The sequence below is a fragment of the Sphaerodactylus townsendi genome, linkage group LG02 (assembly GCF_021028975.2).
Source record: "Sphaerodactylus townsendi isolate TG3544 linkage group LG02, MPM_Stown_v2.3, whole genome shotgun sequence".
NCBI classification, from domain to species: Eukaryota; Metazoa; Chordata; class Lepidosauria; order Squamata; family Sphaerodactylidae; genus Sphaerodactylus; species Sphaerodactylus townsendi.
In genome coordinates, this window is record NC_059426.1 from 40,944,431 (window position 1) to 40,962,162 (window position 17,732).

Consider the following 17,732-nt stretch of genomic DNA (forward strand, 5'->3'; position numbering starts at 1 on the left):
TGCTTCCAGTCTGGGTGTCCTTCATTCCACTTGTATGAATCTCTTTTGAAAATGTATCAGTCTCCTAATTCCTTCCAAACTTCTGAAGTCTGAATCAGTAGCTTCCTCTAAGCCTATTTTAAGTCCACTAACACTGCTTGACTAGTTAATACTGAACTTCCAAGGAAGTTGGTGAAAGACACAACATAAAATGCTAAACCCCCAATGATTTCTGAGTTGCAAAAGCTTATTTACTTTTAGCCTCACTGGCAAATTCCACCCCCCACCCCCCGCAAAAAGGCAAGGAAACTCAAAGCAACATGATATTAAATACCAATATCCTTCTTAAGTCTGCTACTTTCACCAAACAAAATATAAGAAGCAGTTTGGACACACATAGCTCTTGAGTGAGCAAGTGAGGAGCTTGAAAGAAATCAACTCCACCCATAGCCAAGCTGAGTTCACACGAAAGTGTTTGCAAGGACCAGATTCTTGGCAAGATGTGTCTAGAAAGAAATGCCCTACAATGTAGGATGGTAGTAGCTACAGAAATGCTACTGCCACAAGTAAATTATCATTTGCACTTCATTACCATTAAATGTGGTTTGGGGTTGGCACTAACGGCAGCACCTATAAGCTCATAGGTGCAGTGTTGAACAGTATCAGCACAGTATCATTACAAAGAATTGCTTACCACAAGGACCCCACTACCTATCTGTATCTGCACACAGTCCTCCACTGGTGGATGTATTAATAATATAGCCACTAAGCACACCAGCCTCCTGAATCTACTTCAGTATCAGATTTGCAAGACTCTTTAAATCGGGGTGACTAACTGTGGCCCTCCAGAGGCGAAGGGGCTGATGGGAATCGTAGCCTATGAACATCTAGGAGACCCGGAGGTTGGACACCCCTTAACTTTGAATAAGAGAAGCAGCTTGAATCATTGGGTTCATATAGTTCTTTGTTTCAAATACTGATGGATTCATCCCCAAAGAATCATAGGAAGCTCATCAAAAAGCAAAATGACAGATGCATTTGAGACACAAAGTTGTTAATGAAATGCTACTTATGTGACAGTACCATATTTCTCATTTTATTTAAGTACTTCTGAATGGTACTAGAGGAATACAGAAAACAATAGTAGTAGTAGTAGTAGTAGTAGTAGTAGTAGTAGTAGTAGTAGTAGTAATAGTAGAAGAAGAAGAAGAAGAAGAAGAAGAAGAAGAAGAAGAAGAAGAAGAAGAAGAAGAAGAAGAGGAAGAGGAAGAGGAAGAGGAAGAGGAAGAGGAAGAGGAAGAAGAAGAAGAAGAAGAAGAAGAAGAAGAAGAAGAAGAGGAAGAACAAGAGGAGGAGGAGGAGGAGGAGTTTGGATTTATATCCCCCCTTTCTCTCCTGAAGGAGACTCAAAGGGGCTTACAATCTCCTTGCCCTTCCACCCTCACAACAAACACCCTGTGAGGTAGGTGGGGCTGAGAGAGCTCCGAAAGAAGAACTTATGTGACTTCTTAGAAGGTCACCCAAGCTGGCATGTGTGTAGGAGTGTACTTTGGGCCTAATCTGAATTCCCCAGATAAGTCTCCACAGCTCAAGCGGCAGAGCGGGGAATCAAACCCGGTTCCTCCAGATTAGAGTACACCTGCTCTTAACCACTATGCCTCTGCTGCTTCATCGCAGACATTACAGTGTCTGTGATGAAGAAGTGCAATGCAGGCCTCATGAATGATGTTGTCATTATATTATCCCTACTTTAACATTTCTCATAAATGAATGCTGGTTCTTTCTGCAAAGACCTCTAGGTATTACCAAGAAATATGAAATGGCTTCACACATACTGTGATACTGTGAAACTAGGAGGCAATGTCAAGGAAGAAAAGTTTAAATATTGATTGTTTCAATTTGATGCTTAATTTTATGACAAAACTGCACAGTCAAGAAGAACCCCAGAAACTACTGAAACTATGTAAATAGGGACTTCGGTCAGTAATCTGGGTGGAAGACCACTGGAAGTTTCATGTAAAAAGTATGTGCGTGTGTATGTATATGATTACATTTATACACACTACCTGTGTAAACACACATAAAAATCACACACACAGTAAGTACCAAACACATCATAGCTGCATGATCATTCTATGTTCCTGCTATTAAGTAACAAGAGCTCTCCAAAGTGCTGACTATTTTGCAACATAACTAAAGATTTTTTCCACAGATGCCAGAACAGAACTTATCTGCTCTGTAATTTCATGATATAAACAAAGACAGAATAATTGTCTGCCAAGCAGTCAGCTGCCCAAGAAAAACACCACAAGACAAACCTAAACTCAGCTCATTACAACTTTAATATATATATTAGTCTCCTCAGAGCATTTTCAAGTTAACAGTGGAAATGATTTCAGAGGCTTGGTTAGGTGGTTGTCAAAATAAAAGCAAACAGCATAAAGAATATGGCACTCGGACAAATTAAAATGAAAAGAATCCTTCCCATTGTAAAGGCATCTTTCTTCCACTTACCGTAGAGTGGAATGTCTGCCAGAGCGGGAAATACTATTGCCAACAGGAGAGGGCAAGTTACTTCCTCGATGTAAGTCTTCAATGGATCGGCTCCAAGGCTTAGATTTGTCCACTGAATTTTCCATATTGTTTTCCAAGCTTTCAAAGTCAAACCTAAAAAGGAAACAGACATTCGAATGCAGGTTTGCAAAGAAAGAGAAAGGGAGGGAGGGAGGGAGAGACCTGTAGCTAGCTTTTTCCTTCCTGCTGCTGAACATCTGCAGATGTACTATGTCCCAACAGATTACACTCAAGGACAGAGCGACAGAATGCACTGTTAACACATTTCCCCTTGAGCTGGAACACAGTGCTAGTTTCATGTACACTTCACAGTAAATTTGGATCTTGAGAAACACAAAAAGGCCATCACAGGGATAGAAGTGAGGAAGAATCTTACAACCTGCTACAGTCCTTTTCTGGCTTCAGTAATGACTTGATTTGTTGCTGACAACAAAGCTTCATGCTGCAGCAGACACGGAATCCCATACTTGTCTTTATTTTATTTTCGTAAAGCAATAAACTGAGTATTCTAATTCAGTTTCATCTGTCAATGTGCAACTGAGATCAGTATATTTGCAACGGGTGAACTCCAGATATATGTCCATCCTTGGATTATCGGTCCTTGAACAAAATTGATGTTTAATTGAAGATGGGTCTTTCTTAGTGCCATTCTAAGTGGAGTGAAACCTTTCGAAGTCCATTGATTACAACAGACTTAGAACAGTTTAGCTCTGGTCAGTACTGATCTCTCTCTCTCTCTCTCTCTCTCTGTGTGCGTGCATGCGTGTGTTGTGTGTGTGTGTGTGTGTGAGAGAGAGAGAGAGGGAGGGAGGGACTGAGGGAGTGAGGGAGGGAGGGAGGGAGGGAGGGAGGGAGGGAGGGAGGGAGGGAGGGAGTGACACACAGAGGCTATTCTTATGACCTTAGAGAGTTTTCTAGGCAAGAGATTTTCAGAGGTAGTTTGCTATTGTCTGCTTCTGTACCACAACACTGGTATTCCTTGGAAATCTCCCATCCAAATATTAGCCAAGGTCAGGGCTGAGAGTGTGTGACTCACTCAGCAACCTTCCACAGCACAACTGGGGATTTGAACCTGGCTTTCCCAGGTCCTTGTTGGACAACTTAACCACTAAACCATGCGGACCATGCTAGGAAAGAGTATGTAACATGCCTTGAGGCAGAGGCGTAGCAAGGGGGGGAAAGTGCCAGTGTACCAGTGCGCCCTCTGCCCCCGCCCCACCCTGAAACGCCCCCACTATGCCCCCACAGAGGGGCACGCCCCACGCATTGCTCCCTTAGAGCTACACCTCTGCCTTGAGGGCCACAACAGATGGTTGAAAAGAACCTCTGACTCAATGAGCCACAGCTTGTGCAGGGACTTGTTAAGGCAAGAAGATAAATGGGGAAAGCGCACGAAAGATCACTTCCCCCAGTAGCAGAACTGTAGTGCAAGTGGATTTCCTGATAGAAGTCAGTGGCATATAACATCTGCATGTTTCTTCCCCTCCCTGCAGAACTATTTTTGGTAGCAATTGCATTGCCGTATTATGTGATTCTGGTCTTCCTCCAGCAACTTCTAGAGCTACCCTGTTTCCCCAAATATAAGACATCCCCTGAAAATAAGATGTAGTAGAGGTTTTGCTAAAGTGCAAAATATAAGGCATCCCCTGAAAGTAAGACGTAGCAAAGTTTTTGTTTGGAAGTACGCCCGACGAACAGAACACAGAAAAATAAGACATCCCCTGAAAATAAGACATAGCGCATCTTTGGGAGCAAAAATTAATATAAGAAACTGTCTTATTTTCGGGGAAACATGGTAGTTCAGACATCACTGAGAATCAGGGAAAAACCCAAGCCTGTCTCTGGTGAGAATCACCACACGTTGTAACAGGCAAAGTGGAACTCATAGGCCACAAGGATTACCAAACACCCTCTGATCTCCTTATGGATATAAAGAATCTAATTTTATATGCTAGAGCAAATTCCCTTGCGATTTTTCCTTTTTACACTACTACAGAATGTTTTCACTTATTCTCACAAATTATTCTGCATATTTATGTGTTATCACTGTAAGATAAGTGGACTTTTTTATAAGTAGAGTCATCGTAAGGATGTAAGCAATTGTATTTTTCAAACATGGTAATTGTCTCTACAGTTCCACAATACACCCCAGAAGCGATGCAACTTATAAGGAGAAGATTTCTGACAGGAATCTTTCGAAAGAGGAGCATATAATTGTTAGAACAGTAGGATTATTGCACCAAATCTGGGCATCTTGAAAATGCACTGTGATGTACCAAAGACGCAAATAGAGACATTAATGCAAATTTTAACTTTTTTTTTTTTTGCGCAATTGAATTGAAGCCCATGTCTTACTTACGTGACGGCATACTGTGCAAATGACAAATACTCCACCAAGACATCCAACCCTTTGTTCTCTTCGTTTAAGAACTCCCTGACCCAACTGTTGGAGGGAAAAATCACAGGTCATTAGCATATTCATAGAGTATTCCTCAGCAGATCTGCAAAAAGTATTCATTTGCTCATTGAAGCTCTTTTAGACAGATGACAAAGCCACCAACGTCTGACTACTGCAAAACTACATCGCCTTAGTGCTGATTCTATCATTAGGCAGGTTGGCACAACCTACCTCAGATTCCTGCCATAATTTCCTGCCCCTCCCCCACCCAATACTAATCTTTTACTCCTCCCCCACCTCTAGCAACTCTTTGCCACCCATGCTAATGCTTACCTTGCCACCCTCCACCACCCCTAGCCACACGAACCAACCCTTCCACCACCCCAACCCTCACCTTGCAGACCTCGATCTGGTAAGCATCAAGCTGGGGGGGGGGAGGAGGAGGGAGGGAGGAAGGAGGAGGAGGGAGGGAGTAGGGGGGGAGGCAAGACCCTAATACAATAGAAATACATTTAGTGGGAGGAAGAGATGCTTCCTCTTTGACTCTTTGCTAGGGCCCATTGGATCTCCCCCGCAAGAGGCTTTGCTGCTACCGTGTTTCCCCGAAAATAAGGCAGTATCTTATATTAATTTTTGCTCCCCAAGATACGTCATGTCTTATTTTCAGGAAATTATCAAATTATTTACAGGGCAATCCTATGCAGAGTTACTCCAGTCTAAGCCAATGCAGCAGCTAGGCATAGGATTGCATTGTGAGTATATTATATTTTTACAACCTGGAGGCGGGGAGGAGGAGCCATCTTGATTTTTTTACTTCAGATTTTTCCCTGCAATTTGGTCCTGTTCTATATACAATTAATTGTGATAGCAAGCACATGTTTCAGTACTTGAGGAATCCTGGAAATGCACTTATGGAAAAGTTCCTCTAGTCAGTTGGCAATAACAACAAGTCTGCCAAAGCTGGAATTTGCCAAAATAAAAACAAATATATTCTGAGATTTCTTTAGGTTGATCTACAAGATTAATTGACTCAAAAGCATATGAACCTGAGTCAATATATTCTGTTGTATTACTTTGTTCAAAAGTAATACAACAGAATATATTCAATATTTTTAATCAACGACTTGATGATGGAATAGAGGGCATGCTAATCAAATTTGAAGATGACACCAAATTGGGGGGGGGGGGGGGCAGAATTCAAAATGACCTGGGCAGATTAGAGAGCTGGATCAAAACAAACAAAATGAATTTCAACAGAGATAAATGTAAGATACTACACTTAGGCCGAAAAAAATGAAATGCACAGATATAGGATGGGGGACATCTGGCATGACAACACTACATGTGAAAGGGATCTGGGAGTCTTAGTAGACCACAAACTGAACATGAGTCACCAATGTGATGCAGTGTCTAAGAAAGCCAATGTGATTCTAGGCTGTATCAACAAGAGTATAGTGTCATGATTGAGGGATGTAATTGTACCTCTCTATTATGCACTGGTTAAACCTCCCCTGGAATATTGTGTACAGTTCTGGGCACCTCAATTCAAGAAGGACTTTGACAAACGGGAATGGGTCCAGAGGAGGGCAACCAAAATGGTAAAAGGTTTGGAATCCATGCCCTACGAGGAGAGACTTAGGGAGCTGGGTATGTTTAGTTTGGTGAAGAGAAGGTTAAGAGGTGACATGATAGCCATGTTTAGATATTTGAAGGGATGTCATGTTGGTGAAGGAGCAAGATGGTTTTCTGCTGCTCCAGGAACTAGGACCAGGAGTAATGGGTTCAAGGTGAAGGAAAAGAGATTCCACCTAAAAAAAACTTACTGACCGAAGTAGGACTGGCTGGGATACACTACCGGGTAATGGTGGAGTCTCGCTGTCTTTGGAGGGTTTCAAGGAAAGAAGGTGTGTGTGTGATGTTAGCCACCTGTCAGGAGTGATTTGATTGTGTGTTCCTGCATTGCAGGGAGTTGGACTTGATGACACTTGAGGTCTCTTCCAGCTCTATGATTCTATGAAAAGGAATCACAAAGCCTGAAGAATCCCTGGAGGGTTCAAAATCTCTTGAAATCTTATTATAGGCACGGTCTAATGCACTCAATATTATCACACCTAATTTGTTTTAACACATATATTCTTTTTAGGGAAACCTGCAATCCTGAATTATTATTTTGGAAGAGATTATCCTCCTTTTAATGGGAAACCATACACAGATGTGATATCAGAACAACTGCATAGACTTGATATCAACAGGGTACCTAAGTGCACCACCACTGATTTCCTGGTTAAAGACAGGATTGGCATTAATTGATTCTAAGTACACAGGCAGCATAGTAACACAATTTAGACTGGGCTCAGTTACAAATCCACACTGATGTCCTTTCAGATGCAACAGAACTCATAAAACCACTGATGTGGTCATACTAGAGTTTATGGGCTTCTTAAAACATACATTCTAACAAGCAGACTTAATGTTTTCTACGCACTGGCTTCTAACAAAGAAACTCAAAAATAGTTGTGAAAAAAAAAAAAAAAAAAAAAAAAAAAAAAAAAACCAATAACAAAAAAAAAAAAAAAATCTGCAATACAAAGGACATAAAAAGTATGGCTTATTCTGATTTTTTTCATGCCTTTCTGCCTTCAAGCTCTAAGAAAAACCCTCCACATAAAAGAAAGCCAGTGCAAACCTGAACACGAATAAGCAGCACCAATCATTCTTACTTAGGTTGCGTACTTTTAAAAATTGACCTTATTTGTAGCCTTGATACAAGGAACCCAGGCAGCATCCCATCATCCACTTTCTGAGATATGTTGCGAGTGTCATGTCATTAACCAATAAAAATTTGCACCTAAACCAACAAACTTCAGCCTTGGATTGATGAAAGATTTGTGAAACGATTTATATAAAGGAAAAGCCAAGGATAGTTCACTTACAAGAACAATACTGTTTGAATGAAAAATGAAGGCAATTTTTCATGTCTCTATAAGTAAACTACCACTAAAAGTTCACCTAATGTGAGAATGGGGGAGAAAAGAAAGCAGAAGGCTAACACTCCTTGATAGTTGCTAATAACAGCCACAGTTTCTCACAGCGCACTGGAGACTCTTACTGGAGGTAATACAGAAAAGTTGTAGGAAGAACTAGAAATAGAGAAATTCAGAATTCTGATGCATGCACAGAATTTTCCACATGGTCCTTTGGCAGAGATGTAGCTGGGCATACTGCACCTGGTGCGCATTCTGCATCCCCTTTCAGGCTGAACTAAGGTAAGTGTGTATGTGGTGGGGGTGCTGCGGGGCGCATCCCTTCCCCCTGGTAGCTCCGCCTCTATCCTTTGGACTTCAGTCAGTTTATCTGAACTTTATTGAAAGTAATTTTGTGGTTTTGATATGTGTCGTACTGTTTTCTACTTCTAGCTCACTGGCATTAACTATGCTTTTTGGCAAAATATAAATACTATCAGCAGCCTTTTAATAAGTCAGCACAAAGTAACCTAAGAGTTTTGCCATGTAAAAAAGCAACCTGTATAATGTATACCAGAGTGTTTTGAATACTACATGAGGGAAATATCAGAATCCAGTGAAAACAACAACTTTGTGAGGTAATTTGGGATGAAAAATAACGACTCGTCTATTACCATGATTTTGTAATTGAGCAAGACTCTGAGAAACCAGAACTAGCAGAAACCCAGAACATGACATTATAGGTATTTAATGCATCTTGGGAATGTTCCCATGCTTTAATATGGTTGTTCATGTCTTTCCTCAATAGAAATCATAACATACACAATTTACAATCGGGAATAGAGCAGTTCATTTTTCCCAAGATGTATCTTCAAATCTTTTACAGTGCTAACCCTGTTATTTTTTGTACTGTTTTAAACTCTAGATATCGTTGCATTTTTTTCTTTTTGACTTTCTTTTCTGTGTATCACATTTTAGCATATGCCATGTTCTATCAGGTTCCGGCTATGTTTTTATTAGAAGCACAATTGGCCAGTAAAGCCTATCTATATTTTCTGCCAGCCTACTCAACTCTTGACAGTTTTACATATATTCTTTTAAAAGTATATTATTTATCAACAATTTCTATCCCCCGTTCCTCCTGAAATCTTATCATGGCCTACTAACAGGTGTGATATTTTATTTTCACAATTTTGTGAGGTAACTTAGAATAAAAAGAGCAACAACTTACCCATTGTAATGACTTTATGATCGAGCAGGGCTCTGAACTCAGGTCTTTCCATTCCAAATATGCTACACTGATTCTCAATATGCAAAGAGTGTAGCAAAGGCCAAACAACACGTTCTTCAAAACTGATCATGTCGTAAAAGAACTTACACTTTCACTTCTACTAGAAGTTTCTCAGCCCAATTCTAGTCGTATTTTCATAGAAGTAGGTCCAACTGTGTCTAGCTGGAATATGCATCCTCTTAAATAGGTTTCAGGTTACAGAATTTGTTTTCAGATATCTCATCAGATGCTTAATATACGCCCAAGCTAGTCTACCAGACAGCTGCTCTAGAAGTCAACTTCACACCATGTGTTTACCTCAGCTTACCAAAATGGTGACCAACAGCGCTACTCTATAAGCTCTAAGCCAGTGTTTCCCAACCTTTTTGCGGTCAGGGTACCCTTTACCTCACTCTTCATATCTCACGGTACCCCTGCCACCACCCTCCACCTTCCCCTCCCACTGCCCCTGCTTGCCACCCCCCCCACCTTCCCCTCCCAGGGTGAAGAGTAGCACTGCGGATGGTGGTGGCTGCTGCTGACCCATTAATGGCTTGATGGCCCTGCCCAGCATGGAGGCCAGCTCCATGTCCTTGCCCTGGCACCAGTGGGAGACATGGCACAAATATGGGAGCAGAAGTGCCTTGAGTACCCCTGGGACATGCTCACGGCACCCCAGGGTACCAGGGAACCCCGGTTGAGAATGGCTGCTCTAAGCACATTTGCTTCAATGCAGTTAAATAGGTATTACTCTGATTAAAATGACACTGTAACAGTTGAATCATTCAGTTCTGCTGCAGAAGGGAAAGTAGCTTTCGCCTTTATGTTATAAAACAGTTACCTCCACCTAGTAAAATTGTTTTTTGAGAATTCTGTATGCTTACAAGACCATTTTATTTCATGAAAATTGAGAAGAAAAGATCTTCTGTTGCAAGAATAGCCGTATGAACAGGAAAGCCTGGGAGTAAGACATCGATGGCTCTGTAAATGCTGGTGCAGGAGCCACCATCTGATCCCACTATTATATTACATTGAAACTGAATTGTTTAACAGCATATTTGTGGATTATTCTGTGGGTATTGCTTGAAGGAATATAGACAACCTATTTTAAGCTAAGTGAGGATATAACTAAGGAAAGCTAGCTTGGGACAAACATTTTATCATGCATGGAATGATGCTCTTTATTCTCTGTCTTAGGTTCAGAAAGTTGCATATAAATATCTGATTAAACCAACAGTTATAGCGATTAAAGAAATTTATTACAGCATACACAATCACACACACAGACACACATAGCAGGGCCATGACACACACACACACACACACACACACACACGACTTTGAAATCCTAATGAAGTTAGCAGAAGCAGTCTCCTATTTCAATCATATTTAACATCTGGAGTTGAATAGGGTAAGCCATGAATTAACCCATGTGCAAGTTTCTAAAAAAATGGTAAGAACAGGATGACGTGCTGACAACTTCTACTGAATATTTAGGTTGGGAAATATTTCCAAAGCTTATAGTTTCATAGATGACACAATGCTACAATTGCTTGCAGATTTTTTGCTGGCATGCAATCTCAAAGATACTGCCTACACATTTGTTTCTCAGCTAACTATGTATTAGAAATGTTGGCCCAGCTTTGGTATTTCATGGTCAGTTTCACCTCAGCGTGCTTTGCAAAAGGTAAAAAAGACAACACAAAAGGGACTTCCAGTCCTTTCATGTAAAAGGTTCCTGGAAAATGCGTGGGGACACAGGCACAAATATACTTGAAATGTAGCTCTTCTTTCAAACAAATGTGCAGTTGTTGAATTATCTGTTCCAAATTGAGCATTGCTATAGCAACATTAATATAAAACTGTATAAAACAAGGCCCCATCATGCAGTTACAATGCCACATCTTATAACAGTGTTTCAAAACTGTATCCAGAGAATCATGAAGATCCTTGAAAACCTATCAGGGGTTTCTCAATGAAGTTAAACGAAGCTGAACAACTGGTTATCCAACAGAGACTGCTGGATGTGCTTTGAGTATCCCTTAGTTGATGCGTAATAACAATGAAGGCTATGCCCTATGTTAAATAAGAGCGTACCCTACATATAAGGCTGAATCCTTTGGAGTTCCATGGCAGGTATTGAGGGATCCCTTAGATTAAAGCTAAATTTGTCAAAGTAGTGAGCAATTCATGATCCATCTCCTGCATTAGAAAAAGGGATCATGACACAGATCAGGGTTGTGGGGGAGACGGAGCTTCCTCTCATTCACCTATTGAAATCTTGGCTCCCTGAAGATACTATTTGTCTGAGAAAAACAAAAACAAACTAAGGTCAGTTGTTTGTTTCTGGGAACACAATAACTGGGGGTGGGAGACGATAGAATGAGAGAAATAGCATGGGGCAAAGGATACAATCCCCACCACTTCTCTGAGTTTATTCAACATCACCAAATGCAGGTGGATTTTAGCTTCTTCTTTTTTTAAGTGTGAGATCTGATAATAAATCTTTGGCCCACTCCTCTAACCAGTCGGGAATTTCTGAAGATGGACAGTTTGAAAATCACTGGTGTGCACTATTTATTTTTCAGTGTAAACCAGAAAGGGAAGACAAGAAATAACTTCAGAAGGGATTCTCTTTGGCTGGATTGTGTCAGTGATTATTCATCCAAAGAAAAACAACAGTAAAAGATTCTTACCCAATGTGATTGGTTCTTAAAGAAATTTCTAACTCTCGTAGTACTTGTGTAGATTCTTGAACTCTCCTCCTAAATTTCTACATTACAAAAAAGGAAAAAAATAAGGCTTGAGGGTAATGTTTCCATGAATAATGCCATATAAAATCACAGATATAAAGAAAAAAGATAATTCATAACATTTTAAGATGCACAGTAGATTACCATATTCTGAAGAACTCAAGTGCTAAATTAGACAAAGAGGAAGCATTTCTTTTTTTTAAAAAAACCACTATATCCTAAGCATTTTAAAACCTCCCTTTTAAAAATATATGATTGATAGAGTGATCTAGGCTATTTTAGGGTGATAGCGCAAAGTCCAATGTAGTTTGGTAATCTGTATGGATTAAATTGCTCTCAGGCAGGAAGTTTACTTCAGATAGTTCAATCATATGAATATGTGGTATGTGAAACGATTTTACATCAGATCTGCTAGCATTATTATCACTCTCCAACCCTCAATATGCAAAGCTGCACTATCATCTTTACCACAAACAGGAATAAGGTAACGGAACTGAAATACAGCATGCAAACCTGATTTCACTGCTCATATGTATTGAGCTATAAAGGCCAGAGGGCAAGCAGTACTAAATGAATGATTCATCAGTAATTTGTATCTTTAGAGTGGTTAAAATGTGAGGTTAATACTGCACCCCACTGAAGTCTTTCAAGCTGTACACCGATCTGTACCAGGGCCATTCCCTCCTCTTCACCATCCAGAACAAATATGGAGAGGGAAAGAGGTGGGTTATCAGCTTGCCTCCCAGTTGCACCCACCTGGTATGCAAGCCAGAAGACATGTGCTGTTTAAACTGAACAAACTAGGCAACCACTGGGTCCTCAGCCCTCCCTTTCCCTAACTGCCAGGTTCTGAGCAACCAGGCAGCTAGGGTACCAGTGTGTATGTATGTGAGACTTGAATCCACATGTGAGAAAACCCTAGTCCCCTTCTTATTAACCCAGGCACGCCTCTGTCATTAGATTTTTTGTGCCACCCTTCCTTCCAATGGTCAGTCTTGTTTCTGGATCAGTCTTAGCCAGTAGAAACAATACATGAAGAGGCCTTATACCGAATCAGACTATTGGTCTATCTAAGTCAGTACTGTGTATTCTGGCTGACAGCAAATATTCAGGGTCTCACCTATTGTCTGGAGATGGTGGCAGCTGCCGTTGCTTCAGACTCTGCTGGTGCCTAGCGGGGGCCTCCCCACCCAGCCCAGCATGCCACTATCCCCCTTCACTCAAAGCGGGCACCAGGACAGCTTGGGGCAACGATGACATGCCAAAGAGTGCTGCTGTGGCTAACCTGCTTTCCCCGCAGGCATGGAGGTGAAGCTAGAGAGGCCGACGGAAAGCAAAGTGGCAAACAGACCTGCCAGAGCCAAGGGAGCCAGGCCCTCCTTGTCCAGACTGGCACCTAGGCCTGCCACCAACAAGCAGGCCACACCTATTCAGCTGTGCTACTGAGAGGAGTGGAAGAAAGGGGAGCTGCAGATAGGGCCCCAGAAGGGCCAGACACAACCCACTGCAGCCCACAACCCACTGGAAGGGAGGGGGCAGGAATAAAAGGAGCGAGGAAGACCGTGATGGGGGGGCAGTCAAGGAGGCAAGGAGGAGAGACAAGAAAGAGCAGTAAGAGGGGGAGAGAAGAACAGGAAGAGAAAGAGAACAGGGTGTACGGGAAGGCCCCAAGGCCTGGGCTAGCAAGATCCAGCCCAGGCCTGCTCAGGCCACCCGGCCAGCCATCTGCAGGAGGCTACCATGGCAAACCAGCCCACAGGGCCCAGCCCTGGGGCTCAGTAGAGTACCAAGCCGCACTGTCTGCTCCCAGACCAGCAGGAGTGAGGACGGGTCAAAGACCGCCCAGGAAAGAGGAAGGAGGGACAGCATTCCTGGCGGGGAAAGCCCCACACCTTCTCTGTTCATTTTTATCATCAAGTCACAGTTGACTTATGGCGATCCTGTGGAGTATCAAGGCAAGAGACATTCAGAGGTAGTTTGCCCCTGTGTGGGCTGGGAGGGTTCAGAGAGAATTGTGACTAGTCTGAGCTCATCTAGGAGGCTTCATGAGGAGTGGCGAGTTGAATCCAGTTCTCCAGATAAGAGTGCGCTGCTCTTAACTACTACATCACACTGGCTCTACATCACCTGCTACCTGAACCACGAGAAATGCTGCAAAGTGAACCAGGTACTACTGCATGTAAAGAATCAGCTAAGCAACTGAACCATGGCCCTTCTCCCAAAAGTCATGCTTAGGAACATCATAAAAAGAAGTCCCTAAGTGTTGGGTTCAGACTAAACTAGTTACATCTGCAATTATAGATTTTCCTAAAACAGGATTATATAAGTCTAGAGGCACTTTAAATGCTAACAAAATTGACTTCATCAGTACCCTATTTTACAGCTGTAAAGTTTATGTATAATCCTAGATGGGTAGCTACAAACTAACATGGCTACCCATCTAGGATTGTACGCAAATTACCTTCTGTTCTTTCATTGCTAAGGGAGAAAAAAATCAACACTCTGAGGAATTGTTTGTACATTTGTACACTAAATCTTGTTGCATCGCCTCCATTGGAGAAATGCCAGCTGAGCGTAAATTCTCTTAGGCACTTAGAAGCTGGAGTGGATTTGAACTTGGGGCCTGAAGGTGCTATGCTCTGCAACCCAAAAGCACTGTGGTGCCTCATGGCACTCAAGAAATCACTAAAGCTTCAGACGTCTGTTGGGTCTGGAATACTTATTGACATATTTGTCCACTGACCAGTGAAGACATTTCTCAATGCTCAACCAGCCATATTACAATATAATGGAGCATGTTTGCACTTTATTTTAAATATAGAAAACATTACTGTGCCCTGACAGGGTCCACCAACAAAGGAAAGCCAGGAAATGTCATCAGCAGAACTGGACAGCAAAGTTTATGGTGATTTATACCACTTCAGACGATGGTCTTAGAGGGGGGCAGAAAGAAGAAAAGAGATACAAACGTGGTTTTTAAAAGTCTCCTTATATATAGAAAAGTGACACATCAGAGAGAAAACTAAGGTTTTACAGACAGACTACTTTTGTGGACGTGCAAAGAATCATTTTAGGGGTATATGAGTGGGAAGCATTCAAACATGCACCTTATTTCCCCCCAGCTGAAGTGGTACAGCCTACCTAAGAAAATCTTCACTACTTTACTCTGCTTGTTCTATAACCTGGTGTTTAAAGAAAACAAACCTCTTACCTTCCGAGTTACTGCTGGGTCGAGATAGCCTTTTAATTTCTGGATATAAGTGTGTGGAGGATTCTTCACTTGAAATCTTTCCTGTAGGAAAAAAAGAGCAACCATCAGCCATTCAACAGTTACCGGTACTATACTTGCAGTACAGCTAAATGTTATTAGTAAACATGCCACATGGCAGTGTATTCTAAACGCTAGAACGCTGGCCCTAGAGGCCAAGTATTCTGGAAGAATTAAGCATCCTGTAATTAAAAGCAAAACACCACTGTGCAGGTTAACAACACTACCACCTCCTGTGTCAATTAATTCCATAGCTTAATTATGCACCATAGGAAGATGCACTTCCTTTAGGTGTTAAATATGCCGCTTATCAATTTCAATCTTTAACGTTACACAAATACACTGTATTTCTTCTTCATAACTAGTCAAAAGTAGTAAAAAAAACCCTTTTGTGAAAACAATTTTTACTGCTTTTAGCTCTTGTTCTTCAGTTTGTTCTGGGTGGAAATATTTATTAATTATGCAAATGTATTAATTATACAAATATATGGCTTGATGAGATCTAGCAATCATCTTTAGAATAATCCAAAGCACAGCCGTGACTGTGGAAGCCACATCCTTAGTTTGATTCCCCCATTTTTTTCTTTGCCTCACATCTTTTGTACTTTACTCTATAATAACTGCCTTAGAGCAAATAGACGCTAAGAAAAGGAAACCAAGAGGACGTGAAGAGAGGTAGCTATAAACGAGGAAGAGTGGAAATTATACCAGAATAAAAGCCATAATCACAACCTAAGTCTATCTGCTCACAACACATACGTGCTTCAACAATTACATACAAATGCATGCATTTTCTCAAAAAGCTAGTTCAGGACGGATGGTCAGGAGCAAATTCCCCAGCAAGGCTTCAAATATAATCTGTCATCATATTTAACTGCCCCACCCAAAGCTGCTTTTTATGAAAAGAAAGGGGATTGGAGCTACTAGGATACACCAGTTTGGCCTTCACTTCTCAGTTTATATGCTGCTTTTCCAGAAATCTGCTTGAGATGGCCCATAAAGTAAAAATGTAAGGAAGAATTATCAACGTTGAAAAAAAGTGGAAGAATTATCAACATTGAAAAATCCGTGAAACAGCATTTAGGTAAATAAAGGTAGTCCCTTGGGCAAGCAGCAGGCCATCACTGACCCAAGGGGTAACGTCGCATCACAACGTTTTCACAACTATTTAACAGGATGGTTTGCCATTGCCTTCCCAGTCATCTACACTTTACCCTCAGCAAGCTGGGTAATCATTTTATCAATCTCAGAAGGCTGGAAGGTTGAGTGATCCTTGAGCCAGCTACTTGAAACTGACTTCCGTCAAGATCAAACTTAGGCTGTGACAGAACTTTTATTGCAATACTGCAGCTTACTGCAGCTTACAATTCTGGGGCCACAAGTCTCCCGAAACAGCTGCCTCAAAAAAATATTCACAATATAGTCCTCAGGTTAACAGCAAACCATAAAGACAGCTTTAAAAGGTGACGCCTAAAGATCAGTAAAGCAAGTGCAAGGCCAGTCTCAAGGGGAACATCAATCCAAAGGCATGGTGCCATCAATATCAACATAATTCTGTGACTTGATACAACAAAGTTGGGCAAGACTAATAATGTAGCATATCTGGAATTAGTGACTGTTGCTGGCATAGTCTAGCAGTACCACACTAGCATTACAATAAGTACTGTTATAAGTCATCTCTGAGGGGCAGGCATCTTCTCACTCCATACATGGAACACAGATTGCTAGACCTCCACAGAGGAATAGCTGCATGGTCCTGACATGAGGAAAGAAAAGTGGGTGGAGCTTGTTTGTTTATGCCTTGTCTTTCTCCTCTATAGGGACCCAAAGCAGCTTACAGTGTTTCCCTTATCACCGTTTTATCCTCACAAACTCTTCCTCTTCTTCTTAGAATCATAGGCCGTTTCCACACGGCCCATTAACGACGGCCTGGGGGCGCTAAAAACGCCGCCCCCAGGCCGCCGTTCGCACAGGCGCCGCTGCTGCAACGCAGCAGCGGCGACCTGACTCCGCTTCCCTCCCCCCAGGGCGGCCTCAGGCCGCCCTAAACAACAACCCTTTAAAGGGGTGTTGTTGGGGAGGAAGCGTCTTCACGGCGGCGCGGTGCGAACCGCGCCGCCGGGAAGATGCTGTCTCCCTTCTGCGCCCTCACGGTGTCCTCGTCGTAGCCTGCTGGCCGTCGCAGCCCGCCCACACTGTCCTCCGACCTCCAGGGGTCGGAGGGCAGCGTCGGGCGGGGCAGCCACGCCCAGCAGGCAGCGACGAGGACACCGTGAGTGGGGCGCAGAAGGGAGAAGAGGCGGCTCCGTGCAGAGCCGCCTGCCGTCTGTCGGCCTCCGCTTCGCCACGCGCATGCTTGCATCGCGAGCGAACCACTACGCCGCCAGAACTCTTGGCGGCGTGGGGGCGCATCCTGGCCGTGCAGAAACGGCCATAGGAAGAGACCAAAAGGGCCATCAAGTCCAACCCCCTGTCATGCAGGAACACACAACCAAAGAACTCCCAACATATGTTCATCCAGTCTCTG

At 42.4% G+C, this 17,732-nt stretch overlaps 1 protein-coding gene across 1 annotated transcript in view; it reads right to left on the bottom strand.

Moving 5' to 3' along the window:
- The window catches only part of FMNL2 (formin like 2), a 262,288-nt gene that overhangs the window by 85,783 nt on the left and 158,773 nt on the right, over positions 1-17,732 (bottom strand). The window contains exons 3-6 of the mRNA XM_048484488.1: positions 15,149-15,229; positions 11,881-11,957; positions 4,913-4,996; positions 2,494-2,646 (exon numbers count right to left, since the gene is read on the bottom strand). Coding sequence (XP_048340445.1) covers positions 2,494-2,646; positions 4,913-4,996; positions 11,881-11,957; positions 15,149-15,229 — 395 coding nt within the window. The remainder of the gene's footprint in view (positions 1-2,493; positions 2,647-4,912; positions 4,997-11,880; positions 11,958-15,148; positions 15,230-17,732) is intronic.